We start from the raw sequence: 25218 nt of genomic DNA, 5'->3' as shown, positions 1-25218 counted from the left end.
GTGAGTACGTTTCAAATCGCAGCGTACAATGTCTAGATATTTATATGCACGTATCCTCTGGGTAGCGAACAAACACCCATTTGGGAGCGAGCTAAAGTGAGAAGACGTAAAATTTCCCGTGCGCTGGGTTAAAACCCCGCCCAATGAAAAAGAAAAACATGCCTCGGATAAGACCCCCGTCTTTTGATGACGACCACGGCAAACGTATAAAGGGCTATGATTTGAGAGTATGCTTCTGGAATATCCCGACCCTTAATTGGAAAGGTCCATCTGTCCTGGTGGCTGATGCCCTCGTGAAAATAAAGGCTGACATCACCGTCATTATGTATATAATATACTATCCAAAAAATTAGATATAGCCAATGTTGCCAGTTTGCGAGATTTCGCCCTTTTTCGAGATTTTATGACTAAAAAGGGGAAATGGGATTTTCTGTCGAAAAGCGGGATTTTTTCCAAGCAATACCATAAACAAAGTATTTTAGACCTTTTCCTTGGTTTCCGACCAAGTTCGTTGATATTAAATGAAAGAATTATTTTATGTCGACATGGACATGCCTATCATTGCGACTATCACACCTCTGCTACCGAGCTGTGAGTTGAAACCTTCATGTTCAGTTCATTAAATTTCCGGCTTGGACCATGCGAATAACATGGAACATGCATCGATGCGTTGGAAATTAAGTTTTGTTAAAAATACTTTTTCTTGGCTTTTGCGACTTTTTGTGAACCGACAAAATTATTGAGCAAATATCAGTTTGGAAGCTTTTTGGTTTCTCATTTTTTAAAGTTCACATCTTCTGACATACATAAAATACAAAAACGATTTGGATACTACTTTGCGGGGATTTTAACAAGCTTTAACACGAATATAATAATCACTATGGACAGAATAAAAAGTATGGTGACTCAACGCAGAAACTAGCAAAAAAACGTGAGTATTCGCTATTTTTGCAAATTTTAAAGCTCAAGCAAATTACTTTTGCACTAAAGTTAATTGAATATTTATAATTTGCGATGGATAGACGCAGATTTTACGTTCAAAAATTTTACTTAGGTTTTGTATCAAAGTCCTGGTTTACAAAATAGACCTAAATGCTTTATGTATGCAGTGCAATCTAGGCCAAATGGAAAGCCCGATCATCTTGTCTTCAAGTGCACAGTTTATTATTCATTTAGCGACTACTACCTAGGACCACTTCTAAAAGAGTTACAAAGCAACGAATTGACCGATTAATTTACAGTTAGGATGGTGTAGCTCAGTGTTGTTAACAGTTTTCGATTCAGAGCCAACATATTAAATGAATACATTGTATAAACTACAGTAATTTTCTAAATACTTTTTTAAGTACTTTCACTTTCAGTATATATTTGAATAGTAAATGTAATTCTCAAACATGTAAACTCAAATGAAACTATTGGAAAGCTTGCTGTTTATAAGCAGGATTAAATAAAATCAACGACTGAATGATACCGAAAAAAATTATACCCCTGTTTTTTTATTTAAATCAAAAAATATTTAGAGGTCGCTCAAAGCGCTCAAAGTATTCCATGCATTTTGTTCGAGGAAAAAACAAATGGTATAAAATTCTTGAAAATCAATATTTTTAAATTAATATAATAATACCCAATTGTTTTTTTTTACTATTTTAAATAAAAGCGATTTTTTATGGATATTTGAATTTTTTGAGTGTTTTAGGAGTCCTATAAGAAATAGTTAGTAAAAGAAAATGGTTAAATAAACAATAATATTATTGAAAATCTCCAAAAGCGAAACCAACTTTTCCGATCGACAAATATTAATTCTCAAGAATTCTATACCATTTCTACGAAAACTTGTTTTGGCCCCCTATAAGATACATGGAAAACTTTGAGTGCTATGAGCGACCCCTAAATATTTTTTGATTTCCAAATAAAACTACTTTTTTCAGTATAGTACGATCCTAGAGGGTGGCAGCATTAAAATTCCGACTTTATTATTTTTTTTTGAGCACCCCGATGTACATACATATACCGCTAGCTTAGAGTGAAAAATTGCTAAGTCCCAATTTAAAAATTGTATATGTGAGGAAAAAAACTTCTTATAGCCAGTTTCTTCAAGTATTTCGTAAAACTTGGAATACAACATTTTGCCTGTTTAAAGCAAAGCAAAACTCCATACGAATCAGAGGGATTCGATCTCTTTAAAAATACTTCGTACTATTTTGGCCTTAATGAATTTTCGGAGCTTTTCTTGGGCTTAGCAAAGTTTCCTTTCATTATAAAACAAGGATCTTTACCCTTTTCGAAAGGATACATTTTAAATTTCTCTATCCTCCTGTATCAAAATATGAGCTTTCATAATAAGTGGACTAAGCAATTTTTCACTCTAAGCTACCTGTATCTTTATTGAATATTAATTAAACTGTACTGATATATTAATCCCTTTCTTATTAATGCAAATAATGTAAAAATTTAATAAATTGTTACCAATTGTCTGAAAATATTAGAAAAAGTTAACAAAATAGTGAGCTACTTTCTAGATACATCTGACAGCAAAAAGTTACATTTCTATTGTCAAATTAGGTACCATTTGAAATTTCAATTTTCCATCCCTGGTTCAAATCCTTTCCAAACTCACCGCGATATTTTAGAAAAATCCGCTAAAAAATACACATTTGGTCCAAAGTAATGATCGAGATTTAGGTTTGCTACATACATTTTTTGCCTATTACCTTTTAAAATCTAAAAAGTCAGTTTATGAACTTTTTTATGTTTAGTAATTCCATTCTTCCAACTATAGAAAATAATTTACTTACATACATATTTAATTATTTAAATAGGCATAAATTAGAAAATAAAAATATATATAACGTTTATTTTAGTGTTTTGTGTGTACAGAGATGTGTATATTTTGAGTATTTTGTTTGACCTTCTCATAGTTACAAACTCGAATTTTCAACACAAGTGTCTGATAAAATTTTTCAGCTAAATAATGCATTTTTTTACCGGGAAAACGCTTCTACGATCTAAGTTGGCCATATTTTAATTAAGGCTGCAAATGTCTCATTTTGACCAACAAACCAGGTAAGAGTTTCATTATTATTTCAGTCTCCGGTTAAATTAAACTGTATTCCGATTACGCAGTCTGACCACTAGTAGATATTACTCCGCACCCACGCAATATGCTTCGCTAGGTCACAATATATAACATACTGGCTGAGGTCACATTGACCCTGACTAGTGAGACCGGCCGATACGACACCACGTAACATCCATAGCCCATTACGACTTAACATCAAACCACCACCGGAGTCACCCATACAAGGACCAGTGCCATCCCGGTTGCCTGCGCAAATCGTGCGCGGAGTTGTCAATTTGCTGTACACCTCCGAGGAGCGTAAGCAATCATTATCGCTAACAATGGCCGTATCGACCATCTTGGGTAACGCAGACACTTCACGCCCTTTTTCATCCGCACCCCAGCCGGCAACGAAAGCTGTTTGACCTACAATCAATGAGTTGTCCGACGATTCGCTCCACAAACAAATGGGACGGATGAATTCATTGAAGCTGCAAAGATAAGAAAAATTTGTATAATAACCAGCGTTGGGATTTTAACAAATTAAAGAATAACACGTTTCATGTGTTGCTTGATTAAAAATATAAATTTTAATTTCGCCTTTTTTGACTTTATTGCCTTTTTCTGCCTTTCCTGCTTTTCCAGTATGTTTTACGTTTTCTAATATGTATCTATTCATTTTCATACTTTTATGGTTTACAAGACTGTAAAAGATGGTGAACTCATATAAGGTGGTATTACAGGCGAAATTAGTTTTTCGTACTGATGTGATGATGTGTTTATTTACGTTTGTTTTGTTCTTGTGGCCATTGTGGGTAGTTTTTTGCTTTTGTACTGCCACTACCACCTTATTTGAATACGCCTTTGGTGGTGAGTTTCTTGAAAATTAGGTTTGGAATTTTGAGATTCGTACTCGTATTTTGTTTCTAAATCAAAAATTCGCGAATGCTTAAAATGCCTAAGGCCGCTTGTTACAATTCCGTGAATATCCGTGAATTGTTAAATAACGAAGAATGGTACGAGCTTTGAAGTGGAATTTAGTGTCAGTAGATGTTGACGTGAGCTTTAGCTCCTGCAAATCAAAGCTTCGCGATAATCGCATGAGGCTATTGCCTAAAAATTTTAAAATGCACTTAGTGAAATTGTGCAGCTGAATAATCATAGTCAAGTTATGTACAGCGGTGGAAATAATTATAGCCGCACCAAATTTTGACAAGTTTTAAAGTATATTTTTTGTTGTTATTTAATTAACCTTTTTGTTCTCCGGACGCCACTACCCAATTTCTATTTAGAATTCCTTGATGATTCCGAAAATTTAGTTAATTTTTTTTTTCTATGGATACGCTTTCGAGATATTTGTAATTTACCGCTATTCAGCTTGAAAAGAGAGTGCTTACACTTAATCACGTATATCATAAGAACCTATTGACCAATCTCAATACGAAATTGGGAAATGAAAGGCAAGGAAAGTTTTCATAAACCGTGTATACATCACTTATTAATAGGCCTGACAGTTTATGGAGAATTTTATTGGATTTCATTTGCGTTATCTCGTACTGACATTGTGCAATTGGTTCGTAAGATATAAGTCGTTAAGTAGAAAAGTATCCATAGAAGAAAAAATTAACTCGATTTACGGAATCACCAAGCAATTGCTGATAGGAATTAAATAGTGGTATCCATAGAATATTTTTGTTGTAAAACCAGAGTAACTTTTGTACACATACGATTTTTATATTAAGCTTAAAAAAGAGAAATTATGCAAATAAAATAAAATTAATTATACAGTTGATATATACAGTATATGTATGTAGAGGTCGTTTGATACAAGAAAAACTGAAATTTACTTTACTTTCCCGTAAATTTAAAAAAAAAAACATTGAGATACGAGGGCAGCCCCACTATTCTCAAAACTAAGACATGATTGGCACTTTTGGACCCCAGAATCGTCTTCAGCGCCCATCGATTTTCCAAACCGAAAAAATGCAAGAAGTCGTGTTGTATACCGTTTTAAAACTTACATAATTTTTAATGGATGATATAAATAAGTTGTTTAATTAGAGTTTACCAAATATTTATATTACATAACTTTTATTTATATCTAAAAATATGTAATTGAGCGATGTATAAAAAGTTTACTACGGAATTTTATTTTTTTCTACTACGATTTATCAAGTCATTTACTCTGATTTTGGGCTGCCGTAGTTGTTACCCTGCACACATCATTTATTTGCTTTTATTTCCATAAAGACACTCTTTAAAATTAAGCTTCTTGCCAATAGTGTCTAGCATACATAATATTCTGCAGTATATTTTGCTTAGCTGTCCATACTTCTTTGCACGAAAAACTAGTGCAACGAAAAAAGGACTTAAGCGAAATTTTCTTTGCTACTTCAATGAGGAAGGTATCCGAGTGGAGAAGAACTTACCACGTAGAAACTACTGTAAGCGAAATTTTTACCGAACGGTATCTAATACATAAAATGATAGCCGTTTTCGTTGTTCAGCGAGATGAGCATAATAAATAAAAGCTTTAATTGATAATAGTTGCATAATTTTTAAGGCAGGTATCGCTAATTTGCAGGTATGTTTAATGCATCTATCGGAGCAGTTTCCTTATAAATATTGAAAATAATGCCGCTGATGCACATTTTGGGGTAGGCATCTTAAATGTGTACTTAAGCATAAAGGCAGCAAAGCCAAATATACTGTGTATGCTGAGCGTTCATCAAAAGTCTTTTTGACTTTCGGAGGCTCTAAACGTTGGTCCTAGGGATACCCTTTCTAGCTGGTATATTTACATGATACATGGCTACAAACCAGTTTCGCTGGAATTTACAGCTGTCTACAGACCTCACCCATCTACCCCAGGTGCTAAATTATCTTTAATTTCTTATTCACTCCTAACAGCTCTTCGACCGTCACTTGGGTTTCTCTGCAAATATGATATGTAGACGATCCCTCGTGTTTAATAGGATTGCGTCTGAAAATTTCTGATGCTGAATGGCAATGCCTCTTGTTCAATATACAAGCCAAGATAGCTTTTCATAAGCCAATATAATTATGTTGGGTAAGTCCTCCATACAAAATAAGCTAATAGCTTAAATTTCTGGACAAATAAAACACGGCTAAATTAGCATCAACAATGATCTGTGCATAGGCTACTTTCAAATCTCGAGTAAGGTGAGTCGTTCAGTTTCCGTTTGACAGTAATTGAAAACGAAAATGAAAAAAAGTGAATTTCGTATCAGGGTGCCAAATCTTTCCATCTTTGTTATAAATGCTCCGAAATAGATTTTGTAAATCGCAGCGATTTGAAATCGTACGATTTGAAGAGCATTCCTTATAATTTAACCGCAGAACTACTAAGATTCTCGTCATTTTCTCATCATTTTCTCCTCGTTTAGCCCACTCCGGTAATTTCCTTGATTCCAAACCTGAAGGAATGGCTCAGCGGTAAAATAATTTAGTTGAATAAAGAGTGACCTAATGTAGTGCATTAAACTAGAAGAAGATTACAACGTTTTTTTGTAAAAAAAAAAGAATTGTTTAGAACGTCAGTGGCTTATCGAACTGCCTCTTTTCTGCATGCATATGTACTAGTATTTATTATCAAAAGATATGAATATGGGCTAGCTTTAATAAATTTTAATAAAACGCTATGTTACCTGACTGACGTTTGCATTTGCAATATGGCTATATCTGCATCTGGTAGTGATTTCCCGCTATAGTCCGGATGTATAAGCAAACTGCGTATGTCGCGTGTGACGACACCGGCCTCACCGTAGTTTTCCAAATTGTGACGACCCAAATAGACTACAACCTGGGAGGCGCTAAGCGATTTTAGTTTAAAACAATGAGCCGCTGTTATTACTGTGTTGGAAGAGACAAGCGAACCACCACATAGGAATCTTAGACCCGACGACTGCTTTCGATAGACAGCTGCTAGCCAAGGAAATTGGCCACGCGCAAGTGTGATGCCTCCATAAATGAATGGCGTTACTGAGTTGCCCTCCACGCCGCATTGTGAGTAGTCCTTGTCTGGTTGTGAGATCCTAGTTTTCAAATTTGGTTCCGAGGTTGATGATTGTGGTGCCGGTCTAATTTGTGTAAGAAATGGATTTTGTGCAGGACTTGGATTTATGAACTGTGTCTGTTGGTTGGCTGGTTGGTTCTGCTGTGGAATGCGATTGAAATTTTGGTTTGGAAATGTGCTTGTTGTGACCGGATATATGGTTCCACCTTCGACATTGCTATTAAGAGGTCTTGTTCCTCGCACAGTTGATGTTTGCAATGTATGCTGGAGATCGAGAACAGTGCTTGGAGGGGGATCTACAAGGAACATATTTACAATTCATTACAAGGATAATCTTTGTTATTTGTGGTAAATTTAAGTAAAGAACTTATGCTTACATTCAGATGCCACGCAAATATCGACTCCGCTGACAGAGATGAGTGTAAGCTTAGGTAGCACATTGTCAGTGGGAAAATCCACGCGATAAGAAATGGGAAGACCACGCTCCAAGTTATTAATAGTGGTTTGTTGATCTTCATAGAGCGACAAGCGTCCGTAGTAATTCTGGAAAGAGATCAAAAAGGAACAATTTAATTTAGTTTGTACTTTCGAGGGTGGTGGCATGAGCGTCGCCAGAATCGAATTTGGAGTTAAAGAAAATCCCTCGAAAATTTTATTTCAAAATTTTATTGTAGTTGATTAATTAATCTTTATTAATACAGGTAAACTAAATGGTTCCATTTGAAAAGGCAATCTTTACTAATAGCAAAATATTAATTTAGTTTAGTAAGTAGAGGGGAGTCTGAACTTACATTTTATTGACTTGTTCTCATACAAATAGAAGAATATTAACAGGAAATATGACCAATATTATCTTACCACAAAAATATGTACAACAGGCGTTTAAAAAAAATGAATAAATGTGAAGTAAATACATTTCGTCACCCTTTTGCCAGAATCAGGAATGTGCGAATTTACCAATTTTGAGTTATTGGATTGACTTGATTAACCTTTGGATGTTCTATGTTAAACCCATACCCAGAATACCATGCGTACATGGAAACCACATATTTCACAATGAGGTAAAATTTCTCAAGTGGGACCCTCAAAATTTAAAATGTTTATCCATCGATTATTTTATTAATTTTAGATAGGTGTTATTGTAATATGATACTGTGCAAATAGTATGCAAGTTATTATAGCAATTATTTCTTTATGAAGGCTTTTACTAAAAGTTACTTTATTGTTGCTGTTGGAGATAATCTCATTCCACCAAAACTTTAAAAATTGTCTGGCGATATAAAAACTGTAGTAGTTTTTATTTTAGTAAATTTTTTCATAAACAATTTTTTTTACTTCTGGGGCTCCGATTTTACTCGGGAAAAATAAATTAAGATTACCAAACGCTCACTCTCAATCGGGAGAAAAAAAATTTGTTCATCTCTCTTTTTGTTTAAGCTACAGCGTTTTTTTGATCGCAGTGTATACGCTGGTAAGACACTCACTTTCGTTCCGGGACAACTGGCGTTCGCGACGTTCGCTATAATTTATTTTTCTTCAGTAGATGACAGTTGGCTATGAATTCGTTTATATATATATGTACAGTCAGCGTCAAAAAATGCATACCCTGACGTTTTGACGATTTCATTTATTTATGCTTTCCATACCAAATTTTAATAATTTTTTATAAAAATATGGTCCTTCGACAGCAAAAAAACACAATAATATTTTTTTTGTAATTTCATACAGAACAGGAAAATGCAAGAAATACCAAGAAATTTGCATCGAAAACTAAAATTATTCAATTGATTTTTTTAGAAAAATTTTCGGTATGCAGTTTTGTAGCCCATTAAATTGTAGTACAATAAATTGCATGTTTCAAGTCGCTAAAAATTACTGTTAATTTTTGAGAATATTTTTGTAATGGTCTTGCACATTTTATTCCATATAACGCATGAACATGAAATATATTTTACAAGTCATCATAAATGAATTTTCTCGATTTCTGTGTTTTCGCGAGCGCAATACGGGCAATACGAAAAATTGGCTCAAATAATGGCAACCAAAGGGTTTCCAAAGTCGAAGTCCATGCGTTTTTGTTTTCATAACCTATAAATAAGACAGTGAAATGCACTAAATACAATTTATTCTTTTTATATAGATGTATGTACATTAGGGTGGTCCAAAAAAAAGTAAATTCGGAACAGTAATGCTCTCACCCCCTAGGATTGTTCTATATCGAAATATTTGAAAGCCGTCAGCAGGAGGGGAAGAACAAAGCTTATCCTTGCATATAAAATCGAATTCGAGACAACATACGCACCTCTTTTTAAAAAGTTAGTAAAACCGAGTGAAAGAACAAAAATATATTTTTTTTTATGTAACTCCATTTTTTATGTGTGTATGCATGTATGTACATTCGGGTGGTTCAAAAATGCATGTGAAAAAGTAAAGTCGGAATTTGTATGCTCTCACCCCCTAGGATTGTTCTGTACCGGAAAAAATATACCCCTATTTTTTATTTTGAAATCAAAAAATATTTAAAGGTCGCTCAAAGCGCTCAAAGTTTTCCATGGTATGGTATGGTATAAAAAGTGGAGTTACATAAAAAAAAATATATTTTTGTTATTGCACTCGTTTTTACTAACTTTTTAAAAAGAAGTGCGTATGTTGTCTCAAATTCGATTTGCTATGGAAGGATAAGCTTTGTTCTTCCCCTCCTCCTGACGGCTTTCAAAATCGAACTCATTTGCGTTCAAATCTTCCACTCTGTAGTAAATGCAAATATTGTGGAGTAGTCAAGCAACGTTTATAATTTCACCGACTTTGAGCGGTGAGTAATGCAGTTCCAGATGAGTTTCTTATGATTCTTCACTCATCTGAAAAGGATCAAACATGTCCCTAAATCTCCGCCTTTCAACTTCCGCGTCAGCAGTCTGAGACTCGTTCTCCTCTTCAAGCAATAACGCCACGGCTATCGATTTCATTCTTATAATTATGTTTTCACTTAAATTAAGAACGAACGAAATTTTATTTTCAAATTACAATGATGTTAGATACATTTAGTTATTTTAAAATATGTATTTACAAGCTTTAACTTCATAAGCTGCTATAGTTTGATGGCAAATATTTCTTTTGATTTATTTCGATTTCACACATTCCTAGGCAACCAGCTGATTTCGAAGATGTTTTCGCTCTACCTCTTCTTCTTTCGATTCGATCGTAGCTCAGAATACCAAATTACGATTGTTGTGGAATGTGGGGAATGCGGGAACGTAATCGAAATGCAGAATAGGGCTGAATAAAAAGTGATATTTATGAAATTCTTCAGTATTTAGCTCAAGATCTATTTAAAGAATTTCGTGAAATTTTTAAGTTCTTAAAGAATCTTACTCTGTTCAAGGCTTCATACAGTGTGTCGTTTATGATGAAAGGCATTTAGTTAAACTAAAGCTAAAGTACAAAAATTTAATCACTGGCTGCAAAAATTATAAAATGTTTATACCGACTAATGTGGATCGTTTACCGTCATCACGGGTCCTTTAAATTTATCAGTGATATCCTAGGTGTTTAAAAAAGAAAGTGAGCTCAGCTATTTTTATTTTTAGCTTTCGGGAAATATATTTCAAAACTATGAATAATACCCAATACCTTTTCCGAATCTCAATTCTACCTAAAATTGGTTAATATTTTTCGATAGATTATATGGCCATGTCCGTTTGTATGCAATCTAGTCTCTCAGTTTCCACTTATATCCGACTGAAATGCGGTAAGAAAGTTAGTTTTGTAATGTGTTTTTCATTTGTCGGAACCGGAAAAATCGGCCCACTGTAACATATAGCTCTCATACAACTGATTGTTCAGATATTAGATTTTTAGTTATATCTTCTCCATTTATGCAACTAGGTCCATGACGTTTCGCACTATTTTCACCCATTATCAACAGAATACTTACAGTTAAAATCAGGGACCGAAAATAACAGTTAATTTTTTTAAGTCACCTTGGCCAAATATTTTTAGGTTTGAAATTTATTTATTTCAGGGACCGCAAATAACGATTACTTTTGAAATCTTCTACTCAAAAAATCACACTGAAAGAGAAATGCTGCGTGCATAAGGAGTACACCAATATATTTTTTACTACTTGAAATACCTTCAGCGGCAATGATTTTAATTTTTTAATTTTGTGAGTTGAGTTTTATATTTTAGGGTTGAAACATAGTGGAGCGGCGAGCTAAGCGAGGAGCTAGCGTTGAGCAAGGCTTCAATAACAAACGTGTATCTACGCTTTGTTCTTCACTATGCGCTCTCCCATTGAAACATATGCGTTTGAAACCGACGCTTTGCTCGCCGCTCCACTATTTTTTTACCCTTAGTCAGAAAATAATCGTTACGTTTTGAGTTTTATTTTTTGATCGGAAAATAATCGTTACATTTTAGGTTTTATTTTTTGCTCGGAAAATAATCGTTACGTTTTAATTTTTTTTTTGCTCGGAAAGTAATCGTTATTTCTAGAGTTTTATTTTTTGCTCAGAAAATAAAACTTAATTTTTGCGTATGCGTATGCGCATTCATCATTATCTTTATCCTTGTCTTTTTATTTGTCTTTAACTTTGTCCTGTACTTCATCTTTATCAATGGCTTGATAATTCAATATAGGTTTTGAGTGTATGTGGTTTTGTCGTTGCCCTTGTCTTTGTTTCTGCCCTCGTATCTTGCTCTCTGTATTTTCATTACCCACTCCAAAGTAGCATTAAAAGTTCAATGCAACCGCCCCCTGTCTATCCACGCATGCGCATACGCATACGCAAAGACTAAGTTTTATTTTCTGAGCAAGAAATAAAACTCAAGAAATAACGATTATTTTCCAAGCAAAAAATAAAACTCAAAAAATAATAGTTATGTATTGAGCAAAAAATAAAACTCAGTTAATAACGTTTAAAAAGTGATTTTTATAATAAAAGTAACCCTTACGGTCCCTGGGTTTAGGGATTAAAATGCGAATTCGTTGAGGGATGAAATAGTGCGTGGACCAGAGAGCGCGAAGCATTCCGTACAGTTTACCTACGACTACATTTATGTGCCTATCCAAAGTTAATGTTTTGTTGAAATAAAAGTCATTTCCTGATAAAAAAAAAAGTAAAATCGCTCATCCAAATTAAATAAATTTGGTATCAAATGTATGAGGACGGAAATAAAAGTAACGAACGAAGGTTACTACCTCTATTTATGTTTTTTATATAATTTAATAAAAAAGGAATTCATATACCACACCCAATGTTTGTTCTATGGTAATTGAATAATATTTTTTATTGAAATATTTTTCAATAGGTGGCTTTCCTCGTGTAGACATTTCAGTTTTAAAGCTACTTAAGTCCTCTTTCATTTGATACCAAACCCGTTTAATTTGGATAAGCGATTTGGTTATTATCAGGCAATTACTTTTATATCAAACTTAAAAATATTTGGCCATTGTGAGTTTAAAAAAACTGTTAGTTTAGTTTCGGTCCCTGGTAAAAATGACTATGATCGGGTCACTACAACCTATAGACGATGTCGTGCTATAAAGCCATAGAAAATAACACCGTATGGCTTTATTTCACTTCGTGCCACGCGGCCCTCGTATAAAATTGTTGCAGATTAAGTATAAAAATATTTAATAATCTTTTCAACGGAATCGTAATAATGAAAGTTATGATGCTGTCTTTTTTTACTTGTTTCAAAGATTGATTTACGAAAAATTTAATTTAATTTAAAATTTTTGATGCTTTCTTTTACTTGTTTCAAAGATTGATTTACGAAAAACTTGAGTAACTGGGCCAAAACTATTCTGATTTAGACTCATGGACCTCAGTCCAAAGGTATTTTTCCACTATTTTTATTCATGTCCGAAAAAAGTTATTCGTGCCCCAATTTTTTTTTTTTTTAAATACCAACACGTCTTAATTCAACTTTGAATGATGCTCGTTCATCCTACCTTTCTCTTTGATCTTTTTAATGAGTTTATTAGCAAGGAAATAAAAAAGGTGAGAAAATATCTTTCCAATGATACGAGTCTAAATCGCAAGAGTTTAGGTTCAGTTATTAAAGTTTTTCTTATACCAATGTTTGCAAAAAGTTAAATAACAACGTAAAAAATCTCATTATTACGATTCCGTTCAATTTTTTTTTTTTAATTTTTTTAGCTTAAACCGCGTATCTAGATAACGCGTTTGTGAGGTTGCATAAATTATTTTGTAGAGAGGAAAAGCACTCATATTTCAAAATAGCTCTCTCTTTTATAAAGCAATCGCATTTCTGGCAAGTATATTTCAGTACGAATGGATAAGACTTGAGCCAAGGGCTTCGGTAAGCAAATCCAATTTTTGGCAAAAAATGTCAGTTACGCGGTTTTGCAGAACGACGATACACGGTTTTGAACTTTAAGCGACGATATATGTATGTGAGGCCGCTGTGGTGTAGTGGTAAGCAGTGCGCGCTTCCACTCCGCAACACCTACGTTTAAGCCCTGGTCAAAGCAATATCGCAAAAAAATATAGAAAAAAAGGTTTTTTCTTAACAGCGGTCGTCCCTCGGCAGGCAATGGCAAACCTCCGAGTGTATTTCTGCCATGAAAAACAGCTTCTCATAAAAATACAATCGCCGTTCGGAGTCGGCGTAAAACTGTAGGTCCCTTTGCTTTGTGTGACAACATAAAGGCGCACGCCACAAATCGGAGGTGAAGCTCGGCCAAACACTAACATATGTTTAAGCGCCAATCTATTATTATTATTATATGTATGTGAGGTTGAGTACTTTTCGTTTTTGTCATAAAAATTTTTATACATATCTCAGGTTAATATGCATTTTACCGATTTAAAAGAAAATTTCATATACATACGTAAATACAAAATACTAATCAGGGCTCTCTGAGATGGAGGGCAACAAGAGTTTTGCCTCTCAAAACCTACTGGTTATTACAGAGCGAAATATTCATCCAATTTCTGACAGTGGCTTCAATGGCCGAGGTTGGGAGTATTGCAGGCGTTTTCGTACCAAGGATTTATTGGTCTGACGCTTCTCTAGCCAAGTGGTCAGATGTCTCACTACCAGGCACACCCGCACTGAAAATAAAATTTCGTAAAAGTGCTACGAAAATCTTTCGTAGTGTTGGTTTTTGTACAATGTACGAAACTTTCGTTCATAATACGAACACATTTTTCACAACGAAACAAGATTTTACGAACCATACGTAAATATAACGAAAGGACTTTCGTAAGGCATTTTTTCAGTACAATTTACGAAATCTTACGTTTATTTTATGAAACACATTCGTAAAGCACTGAACAAATCTCTGTACGAATAATTTTGAATATTGTAGGCATAATGTATTGTAAGGCATTCGTAATATTTACGTATGGTTTTAAATTTACGAAATCTACAATTCTGTATTCGTACAATTTAGTTAATACTTTCGTATAAAGTACTAATGCAGAAACATGTTTTTTAAATTCGTACAACATACGAATATTTTCGTACAATATACTCAATTACCGGCAGTTTAATATTTCATCATATTTTTTGTATCGCGTCTCATTGCGGAATTAATTGTTGGCTGCTGTGAAGCGTATAAAATAATTTTTAACGTTTTAAAAAGGGATTTGCTGGATAAAAAAACAATACAAAATTAAATATTAAAGCAGTGGATATACTATGCTTTTAAGCATACAATATTTTAAGCATCGCCTTGCGCTGCAATCTGGGACTTGATAAATAGGCAATTTCATCAGTTACCTATCAACGGCAAGCCTAAGCCAGAAGCACTCCTTAATGAAACTAAAAGTAAGTACATGTATGACTTTTCACTGAAACTTGCTTTTCAGACGCCTTATACTTTTTCTTTAATTTATAGTCGTCAAGGAAACAAACATCGATGAAACTGCGAATCTGTCAAGTGCCTCTACACAAAAATATTGTAATGTTTAAGAAAGTAAAACCAGTATTTTTTATATTCTTTCATATTTTATATCTTATTATATTTAGTTTTGTTGAGTCTCATAGTTTAACAATTTGCATCAATATACTTTATTGAATGAAGCCTAAGCAGTAAAAAAATATGTAGTATAGAACCTATTCGTATGCATATAAATAAAAGACTTAAGTTTTATTATAGATAATATAACCTTTTTTATTAATTCTAAACTACAGTGTAGTCAGAAAATTCTTCTTTCGTAGAACTTATGATTGCTTTTATTATTGACACTATAAAAAACATGACTAAAGTTATAGCACAACACTTTCATTATATTTTAATCAATAATGTTAAGCGTTTTTGCAAAACGTTTTGTTAAACAAGAACGACTAAAATTAACGATAAAAACAAAATAAAAGTGTTGTGTTATAATTCGTAATATGTTTTTTACAGTGCGGAGAATGAAAACAAAATCGCACATTCTACGAAACAAGCCCAGATTTTACGAAAGTAATTTCGTTAAATATACGAATTATTTCTGTGTATTTTACAAAAATTTTGTAAAAAACATAAAGAAATAGTATGCATTTTTTTTTTAGTAAATAGTACGAAATTCTTTAGTAAATAGTACTAAATTCTTTATTAAATAGTACGAATACATTCGTAAAATGTACTAAAAATCTGATGCCTCATATTTTCGTAGTATGTACGAAAATGGTTTTGTACAATCAACGAAAACTTTCGTGGCTCAAAATGACGAAAAATTTCGTAAGATTTGCGCAAGTTTTCGTTGTATTTACGCAGATTTTATTTTCAGTGCGAGCGACGTAGCACCAAGAGTAAAAAGAGTTCGCTATATCTTCCAACATAATTTAGTCGAGACTTGCATTGCCGAACAAGTTAGAAAGTAGTGTTACCTATTTTCGATCATGTAGTCCATGATCTTGAAAATTGCAATACTTTGACTTGAATTACCTACGCACTTTCCCCAACAGAGAAGTATAGATCGTCCGCCGTTATTTTCGATATATACTCTGCGTCAGTTTTAGAGTCATCACTAAAGATTCTACAATGTATTCGCCCGGGCTCGGCATTAGGGTTAGTCCAGCCTTCAGGTTTAGGCCATTCTTCAGCCTCAGGGAACAAAAGACCTGTTTACATTGTCAGAAGGATGTTAAAGTTTTGGAGGTATTTTGTCCATTTTTAGACTTCCATAAGTAAACGCTAGGATTAAAACTACATACATAAATTCTTCACCTCGGTAGAAATCTCCCTATTTAAATTTTTTAAGGGAAGGAGGAAGAAGGCCGTCCAAACGTCTCCTTCTAGTAAAGAGCACAACAAGTGTCAATCACAAGTATTCAGTGCCATTTACACTTTCTTGCAAACAACTGACAGGGAAGTACCTGCATCATCTGAATAGGCCTGAGTGCAGTTTGACCAACAGGGAACCAATTAGCAAGCATCAAAGTAGTAGAGAAAGCTCACCGCCCAGAGGACAGCCGTTATGAACTGAACGTGACGAAAATGGAGATGAAGTCAAGATTACCAATCTTTTTGGCATTATTTTGGAAGAAATATAACAAAAAAAATTTAGCCCGAAAAATATTACGAATATTTAAATAAAAATCAGCACGTGGTCTTTTGTTTGAGTCACTGTATGTATAACTTTCATTTTCGGAATATACATAAGGCCCTAAACTGAGCATTTTAATGGAACAATTTTTGAAAAAATTAGCTAATTTTATTATTACCAAAATGCTCGAAAACCACTCGAATTACTTTATTTCTGTTCTCTTTAATCAAAAATTCAAGTTACTTTACTTTCGTTTGGTATATACATACATATGTTTATTTTGAATAAGTATGCATTGTGAAACTCAAAAGCAAAGCAAAATCTTAAACTGTTCTTAGCTAAGATGTTTCTCAACTAGAACTTATTTAAACTTACCGAGTTTACTGGCGCTTGCTGTGAAAAGCGCACACTCAACCGCGTTGTTCCCATTGGAACGTTGGGCAGCGTAATGCGTCCGAAATTTTGACTACCATCGTTCAAGTACTCAAAGTATTTGGGGCAAGCAACCAGTGGCACTTGTTGGGCATCGCCGATCAATGGCAAATGCCACAGTAGAGAGTAGAAAAGTGTTAACGCAGTGATGCGCAAAACCGCGTGGAGCATGTCAAAACTCGGAGCAATGAAATGTGGAACACTGACAGAATTCTTAGCTTTAAGATATTTTTAAAATAGATTTTCAGCTCTGATGCGAATTTTTGCTTTTTCACATTTTCTCTAGATACTATAACAACATATTTACTACACGTATATTCTCTCTTAGCGGTAAGCCAATCATAATTATTTTATTTTCTCTTTTTGATTGATTTTCCCTGAGTTTGGTTTCAATTATTTAAGCTTGAGTTTTTAGCACAACATCTTCGTCGCCTCACTTCACGGCACTTGATTGATAATTCTTTTACTTTGCTATTTAATCTTTACAACACATCAATCAGACTTTAATGCGTCACAACAATTCGTAATTTAAGCTTAGTTTATACGAATCAGAATTCGCACTGCGCGGCTCGTATCTCAACGCAATGAGCGTCGCAAACTGAATGAAGATCCGGCTGCCTGAAGTAAATTCAGAAACTGAATTTCCAATATTTTAGTTATTATATGTACATACGTATGTATGTACTTAAGTACTAAATATATAAGTATGGCACGGATGCCACTGTTGGTTGTTTCCAACCAAACTTGTTTTTTTTTTTTTAATTCTCGAATTTGGTTGTTTTGTGTTTTTTTCTCTGTTTTGGTTGCTTTCTTTTTTAATTATTTTTATCGAATTCGTAAAGATCTCTTTCTATTTTTTGCCGAATTTTCTAAAATGAAATAAATTGTGCACACTTCGATTCTTTTACAAAATTTCGGAGGAAAATCGGTAAAGAAATCAAAATAATTCTGCTATGTGAAAAATGTCTTGCAGAATTTCTTCAGATTTTCTTTATTTTTCATACAGAAAGTTCTTTACGAGCCCGTGTCAACCACTTCATATAATTTTCTTTGAATATTCGTAAAAAAATCATTACTGAAATAAGAATCTCCTAGAGATTTCGTTAAGATTTCGGGAACTTTGGTTTGCAGGGTCATGAAACATACATACATATATAAAGGTAGAATATTTAGGAGTATCTTATTTCTGTAAAGATTTTTTTACGAATCTTCAAAGAAAATTATATGAAGTGGTTGATGTGAACTCGTAAGGAAGTTTCTGTATGAAAAATAAAGAAAATTCTGCTGGAAGTTCTTCGCATAGCAGCATTACTATCATTGCTTTAGCGATTTCATTACTGACGATACCATAAGTGAGCATTTTCGCTACTTGGAAATTTTTCATAATATTCTGAATTTGTGTGAAGTTTAAACACTGATTTTCAAAATCCTATTTTAATGTAACATTTGCATATAAAATATATATATATAAAAACTATGAAAATAAGGTAATCGAGCGCACTAGTTGTTAGATGAATAAAATTATAGTTTAAAAAACTAAAACCTCGCTATTAAAATTTCCATTCGTACTGTCATCAGGTTACTTTAAGAATGGAAGTTTAAAGCAATTCCCATACGTACTGTCATCAGGTACGTAACTTGAGAATGGAAATCGCTGCATCTTTTAGGCGCACCAATATTACATAGTTACATCCCGAGCTAATAAAAGCGAGGTAATAAAAATGGATTTGCAGTTCAATAATTGTTGTTGTTGTTGTTGTAGCAGCACACAAGTTCCCCAAAGAGTTTTTTTTGCGAGTGTTGCTGGAGTGACAGTCCTTGACCAAATATAAATCTGGGTCGTTCCGGTTATGTAGACCCGGGTGTCGTGGGACGTTTTTTTTTTGTAATAAGTTTTGCTGTTCGTAATAAATACGTGGAAAATAAAGTTGGCTGTTTTCTTTCAGTTTGGTTGGTTTTTTTGTAAGATTTTGGTTGGTTATTTTTTTAACAAGTGGCAACCGTATTTGTAGGTACATTATATATACACAGTATATATATATATATATATGTATTCTATACATACATACTTATGTGCAATTAATTACCCACGCTTATTTTGCTTCATCAATATATGTGCATACCCAGGAAATAACAGAAATTTGTTTATTTGTACAATCAATTACTTGAATTTTTTATCAATCCACGAACAATAGCCTTTTTTCAATTATTTTGCAAAGTTTAAAAACTCTCGAAAGCAATTGCTCACTTAAGCCCACTTGCAAAAAATGTTTCTGCCTTTTAATCATTTCTCACCTGTAACATGAGTTTTTTTTATTCATTTTCTTTTTTTTTTGGTTATTTAAATAAACTGTGCTTTTGTTTACTTATACTCCTCATACCTAAGGTGCGAATCGGCGATCATGTTCGTCAGTAGGTGATCATTTCTTGATCGTAAGCCGCTGTGGGTGAGCTTGGACAACACAAACCTCTAATGGTGCGAGTGCCAAGGTATTTATATAACCTCTCTGTCTAAGCATGCGTTTGGTGTTGTTATCATAATTTTACGCTCACGTTTTTGTGTTGGGCGTTAAATTTGCCTGACATAATGTGCCACTTTAATTTACCACAACCGGTTTATATTTATGAATCTATGTACATATGTATGTATGTATGTATGTATGTATGTAGTTACGTACGCGCAAAATCATGTGTGTATGTATGTAATCGCATATAGGAATTTGTCTGGTATTTGTTCGTTACGACTATATATAAGGTGAATCCCAAAGCTGCGCTTTATAAATGGATATGTACATATGTATATACGGATGTATGTACCATGATTCAATAATAGGATTACGCCCTTAAATCAATTGCCATGTTGCAAATAAAAAAAGGAGATGTGTTCTTAGAAGCATGTGTTTACATTTTTCATTTAAGGTGGAACCGCCCACCTTTCCAGCTTTAAAGAGCAAAGATCAATGAATTCAATGGCATGATTCTCTTTCTCCTCCAACTGCAGGGCTTCTCAAGCGAGCCTCTTGAAAACAGTTGCAAAATCGTTGATTTTTCTCATAAAATGCCAAAAATATTTAAAAGAAAATTATTAGTAAATTTTGGCCGCCCTTAGGCACTACAACCCTTACTTACTAAGCAGAATTTTCTTTTCCGTGTTGCTTGAGAAGAGAGGTTCGAACTAACAGATACTTTTCAGAAACCAACACACAAAGTGTGCTTGCTCAAATTCCCATAAAATTTAAAATTTTAGTTTAATTCTCCTTTCCGAAAGAAGAAACAATCCGAAACCAGTGCCAAGTGAGAAGTAAAGTCCTCTTTCGTCGTACAAAAATTACACTATAATCACTCTCGTGCCTGTGTTAGTGTATGGCGCGCGATGATATTACCAGGGGAAGAGAAAGGCCTCCTCTGCATTGGAAACCCAAGAGTAGAAGTAGGTGTCTTCACTTGGTATTTCCAATTGGCTTCAGTTGGCACAGAATTTAAACTCCAAAAGAGAAGAAAGCAATGCAAAGGAGAAGAGAAGAGAATGAGTGAAGTTTCAACTGGGTTTGTGTCTTGGACCAATTTTGTGTGGTTCTTTGCATGACTTTCTTAAATTATTTGTAATGCGAATGTAAGAATTGGCGAATTTCAAAAATATAAATAGTAAATTAAGATAGGTACAAGCACGGATTGAACAGTTTTTAAATACAAAATATTTAAATACAAAGCTTAAATAATCATCTTCTGCGGGATATATTTCGATCGTGACGCGCCTATATAGAAATTTTAGGTATATGTACTTACATATGTGTGAACAAAATCATATAAATATGTACTTACATTTGTATTTGAATTTTCGAATTCTCGATGGTACAATGTCTTATAATGCTATATTCTTAATATATGTTTTTGCAAAAATCCTTTTTTTTTATAAAAAAATACTTTATTACACACGTTGTTAAACTTTTTCTTCACATTTGGACTTGAAAAACAAAAACGTTCAATAAAATTATAACTACAAAGGCGGTTCCACACACCACCTACTCCAAAAAGTTCCGTCTCACCCATGTCATATGCTTCACCACATCACAGTAAAGTACATATTCATATAAATTGCAACGCTGCCTCGAGGACTGACCCACGGACACAATGCCGCGCAAAACCCAACGACCGCCCCGCTGCATCATTAGGCCGCCTCCTGAGTCACCCACACAGGGTCCCGTACCATCACGATTACCCGCACAAATTGTATTATCGGTGATGAGTTGTTGAAAGGTAGCAGACGAACTCATGCAATCATTTTTGCTCACTATAGTGACATCAACCATTTTGGGCAACGGCGAGATGTCTTCATTGCTCTCAATTTCATAGCCCCAACCAACGACAGTAGCAGTCTTTCCAACAATTGACGAAATCTCAACAGATTCACGCCACAAGCAAATTGGATGTATGTATTGAGATAATCTGCAATGAGAAAAATTTCAAAAAATATTTACTAAATATACATATATCACACTAGAGATATTCTCCAAGTATTGCAAAACCCTTGCTCGGTGCACGAATTACACTGTTGAGCTAGTTTTCCAATGGGAAAACTTTGCAAAGCGTACAAGGGTTTGCAAAACCTAGCGAATGCTTTATTACGTTTCTAAGGGTTCGATGTGCAGCAAGGCTATATCCGCATTCGGTTTATCGTTTTGATATTCAGGATGTATGATGAGCTTGTCGACATCGCGTGCTAAAATTCCCTCTTCACTGTAATTCTCAAGATCGTGTCGTCCAAAAAATAGTACAATTTGTTCGGCTCTCAAGCGTCGGAAGCAATGCGCTGCTGAAATAACAGTGCGTCGTGATATTAACGAGCCACCACACTTGAAACTCAATGCATCTGTATCTTTTTTATATACAGCAGTTAGCCAAGGGAATTGACCACGCGCCACTTCGATACCACCATAGACAAAGCCACGAACTACACTGGCCTCTCTACCGCAAATGGCATCAAGACTAAGTTCAGTTTGTGGATTGAGTGCGTTTGTGGATTGAGTGAGTGTCGGGGGGATGGGCATAGGAGTTGACGTTTGTGTGTTGATCACACTTGAACCAGGAACGGTTTGCACAGGTGTAAAAGATGGATATTTATTGGCTGGCTGGATGGGTTTAATCTGTGAAGTTGTAGTGGAATTCGGTCTTGGACTTAATTCGACTGGTACCAATGAGATAGGTACATTTGGTGAAGTTAAATCATTACCGCCTATGAAGTACGTGTAGAGACGATAGGAAAGTTTAAACCACGATCGGGGTGGTGGATCTGAAAAGAAAGTTGCAGTATCAACGCCGTGCAATCATCAATTTCTGATATTTAGAACGAGTAGATATTAAAATGTATAGTATTACCACCTTTTTCAATAGTTAAAGTCATTCGATTAATTAGTTAAATAAAATATTACAAAAATGTGGGCTTCAAAAGAAAAGGGGGTTCCAAAACGATTTATTTCGAATTTTTTAAGGAGGTTGCCCCCTGTTAAAATATTATATCAATTAACTAGTTAGATAAACAAAATATCACATCCATATGTGTCTAATTAACGGTTTTTTACGAAAATATTCTTCTAGAAGGTTGCCACCTGATCAAAAAGTAACATTTAATTAACAATTAACATTTTATTTAACAAGTTAAACTTTTGCTAGATAGTAAGTATGAAAGCAGGGTTTATGTATAATAATGATCAGGGAACGGATTTCATGGAAATTGCCTTTTTTTCTGCTAAAGAGATAGAGTATATTCGATTAAGAATGTCCACGATTTAGCTTTCCCTGATTCCATATACACATTTTATGTTGCATTTTTTAAGATATTTGCCTTTTTTTGCCTTTTCTACCTTTAAAAAAGTGATTATAGCATTTACAATTTTTTTTTTAAGATTATAAAATATACACATGCCCATGCGGCTTGTAGAAACGCAGGGACCTCTTGCCAATTTGGTGTTGGAAAAATTCAAAGCCGTTTTCTCAGCTACGTGGGCTTGGGGACAATAAGGGGTGTAAATAAAATTGTAAAGGGTGAGCAAAACGCCCTTATTCCTGATAATATGAACGTTTCAAACGTTCCATATTTAAATTGGGCTCCACTTGTATCAACTGACGTCGAGCGCACATTTAGTACATTCAAGACTTTTCTTCGCTGCCAGAAAACTTCAAAATGCATCTGTGGTTCAATGTTACTACAACTATACAGATTAAAGTTTTATGAGTTTAAAACTCGAAAGGATAAAATAGTCAAAGATTCAAAGTACAAATTTTTCACATAATGAAACTAGTTCATAGTTTTTCTCTTTTTACTTGTAATATAAACATTTCTAAAATAAATGTATTTTTTGATTGTTCTTCGTATTTTCTGTCTTTTTTAGTGCATGATTTTGCTTTTTTGGCAATACCTAGTGCCTTTTCCTGCCTTTTTCGCTATTTAACTTTGCCTTTTCCAGCCTATTTCGTTATTTTATTTTGCCTTTTTATAGGTTTTTAGGTACAAAAAATCCGTTCCCTGATAATGATATATTGATATGATATAAAATGTGTATTTTTTTTTATTTCACCTATATGTAAAAATAATAAAAAAAAATTTATATAGAGAAAGACTACCTATGAAATATAAGTTTTTTTTTATATAATCAAATTGCCAATTTAGCTTAACGGTTCTGCAATGTTTGGGTCAAAATAACCCAATTTTCATGAAAAAATTCTTTAGGAACAGAGTTAGGTAATTTTAAATAAGCTATGGTTTTGCAAAAAATAAAAGAGTTTTTTATTTTGTTTTCTAGAAGACGACATAGTTTTTCTATATACCCATAGAAAAATCTGCAAGTGATAAATAAAATATTCACTGAACTCAAATTGAACTATCGTTTTTTTTCTTAAAATAGATTTTTTCTATTATTGGGTCAAAATGATCCGAAACATTATAGGAAGGGGCGAATTCCCAACATTGCAGAAGGGTTAAATTCGCACTAAGCAACTTTTTTAAATAAAATTTCCTATTTTCGGTGATACAAATTATTTCCTTCTTTGTTACAATTATAATCAGAATGTTAAACCGAACCTCATGCGGGCGGAGCTGAGGGCAAAAGCTAGTATGTACATATACGTATGCTTAGAATATCTACTTTATTTCCAGGAAATGTTTAAAATTAATTTGTTAATTTGTTTTAAATTAAATGTACTGCTGAAAAATTTGTCATGAAGAAATTAGTACCAAAAAGGCATTATTTTCGGAACCACATTCTGTATGTTCCGACTGGGTAGTTCCATGGCAGAGCGGCATTCGGCTGAATATTGCTCTCGTATAGAAAATTGTTCTACAGCTCATCCAATATACTCCAAAATAAGAACCGGGTTATAATGGAAGTAACGGAACGGAGTTAACTGTTACTTAATTATCTGGTGTATGGGAAATGAATGCAAATGGTTCTAATGCACGTAAACGTATGGTAAAACGGAACAACCTAAAATCAATAGGTCCCAATGAATTCGAAAAGATTTGTTATGATTACGCCCCGTGCATTTTAACCAAGGCATAAAGAAGTCGAATCTGTCTGCATTGTGAGGTATTCTCATTTGATTTTCATAGATACGAATGCGAATTTGAATCTATCACCGCTCCTTTCCAAGATTTGGCATATGGCGAATAATTACGTGGACAGAGTGTACTCCTCTCATTCCCTTTTCATCCTTAAATGTATTTTAAACAATACAATTCATATCTATATATATATGTTTCTGATATAGATAACACAGGCCAACAAGGTTTTCTAACCAAGAATCGGACTATACTTTTCCGAAGGTCTTTGACGTGCTGAACTCGAGTCTGACCCCAGAATAGCCCACTCACGTCAGGTTTTCGAGATATTCTCACCTAAAAGTACAAATACCATAGTTTTGGGCATATTTTAGTTCCTGTAATACGATGAACATTTTTTTTCTCAAAAAGATCATTCGTTTTCTAAAAGTACTACTCTTCCCCTCCAAAATTCATTTTAAAGCTTTAAAAAATCTTTATTTGTCACCGAGAAGTCCTCTGTTGAATTTACTGACTACTATTGAGTACAAAACTCAGAAGAGGGGAGAAGTAGTACGTTTAGATAACGAGATGATCTTTCTGAAAAAAAACAAGTAAGAGCAGCGCTGTCTTCGGCTATGCCGAAGGCTTC

The 25218-nt window shown here is 34.0% G+C and overlaps 2 protein-coding genes across 2 annotated transcripts in view; both read right to left on the bottom strand.

The window, feature by feature from the left end:
• Positions 1–2826: 2826 nt before the first annotated feature.
• On the bottom strand, positions 2827–17650 carry LOC118737939 (serine protease gd-like). Its single transcript, XM_036468766.1, has 4 exons — positions 16976–17650; positions 7472–7637; positions 6727–7390; positions 2827–3549 (listed from the first exon to the last, which is right to left on the bottom strand). The coding sequence occupies exons 1-4, from the start codon at positions 17201–17203 to the stop codon at positions 3132–3134; spliced, it is 1476 nt and encodes a 491-aa protein (XP_036324659.1). The 5' UTR covers positions 17204–17650; the 3' UTR covers positions 2827–3131.
• Positions 17651–20939: 3289 nt separating this feature from the next.
• LOC118737938 (serine protease gd-like) overlaps positions 20940–25218 on the bottom strand; it is a 6466-nt gene continuing 2187 nt past the window's right edge. The window contains exons 3-4 of the mRNA XM_036468765.1: positions 21659–22322; positions 20940–21478 (exon numbers count right to left, since the gene is read on the bottom strand). Coding sequence (XP_036324658.1) covers positions 21055–21478; positions 21659–22322 — 1088 coding nt within the window. The 3' untranslated portion in view covers positions 20940–21054. The remainder of the gene's footprint in view (positions 21479–21658; positions 22323–25218) is intronic.

Source organism: Rhagoletis pomonella, unplaced genomic scaffold (assembly GCF_013731165.1).
Source record: "Rhagoletis pomonella isolate Grant_MI unplaced genomic scaffold, Rhpom_1.0 Rhpom_scaffold_00004, whole genome shotgun sequence".
In the NCBI taxonomy this organism is placed as follows: domain Eukaryota; kingdom Metazoa; phylum Arthropoda; class Insecta; order Diptera; family Tephritidae; genus Rhagoletis; species Rhagoletis pomonella.
This window is presented reverse-complemented; position numbering and strand designations above follow the sequence as displayed.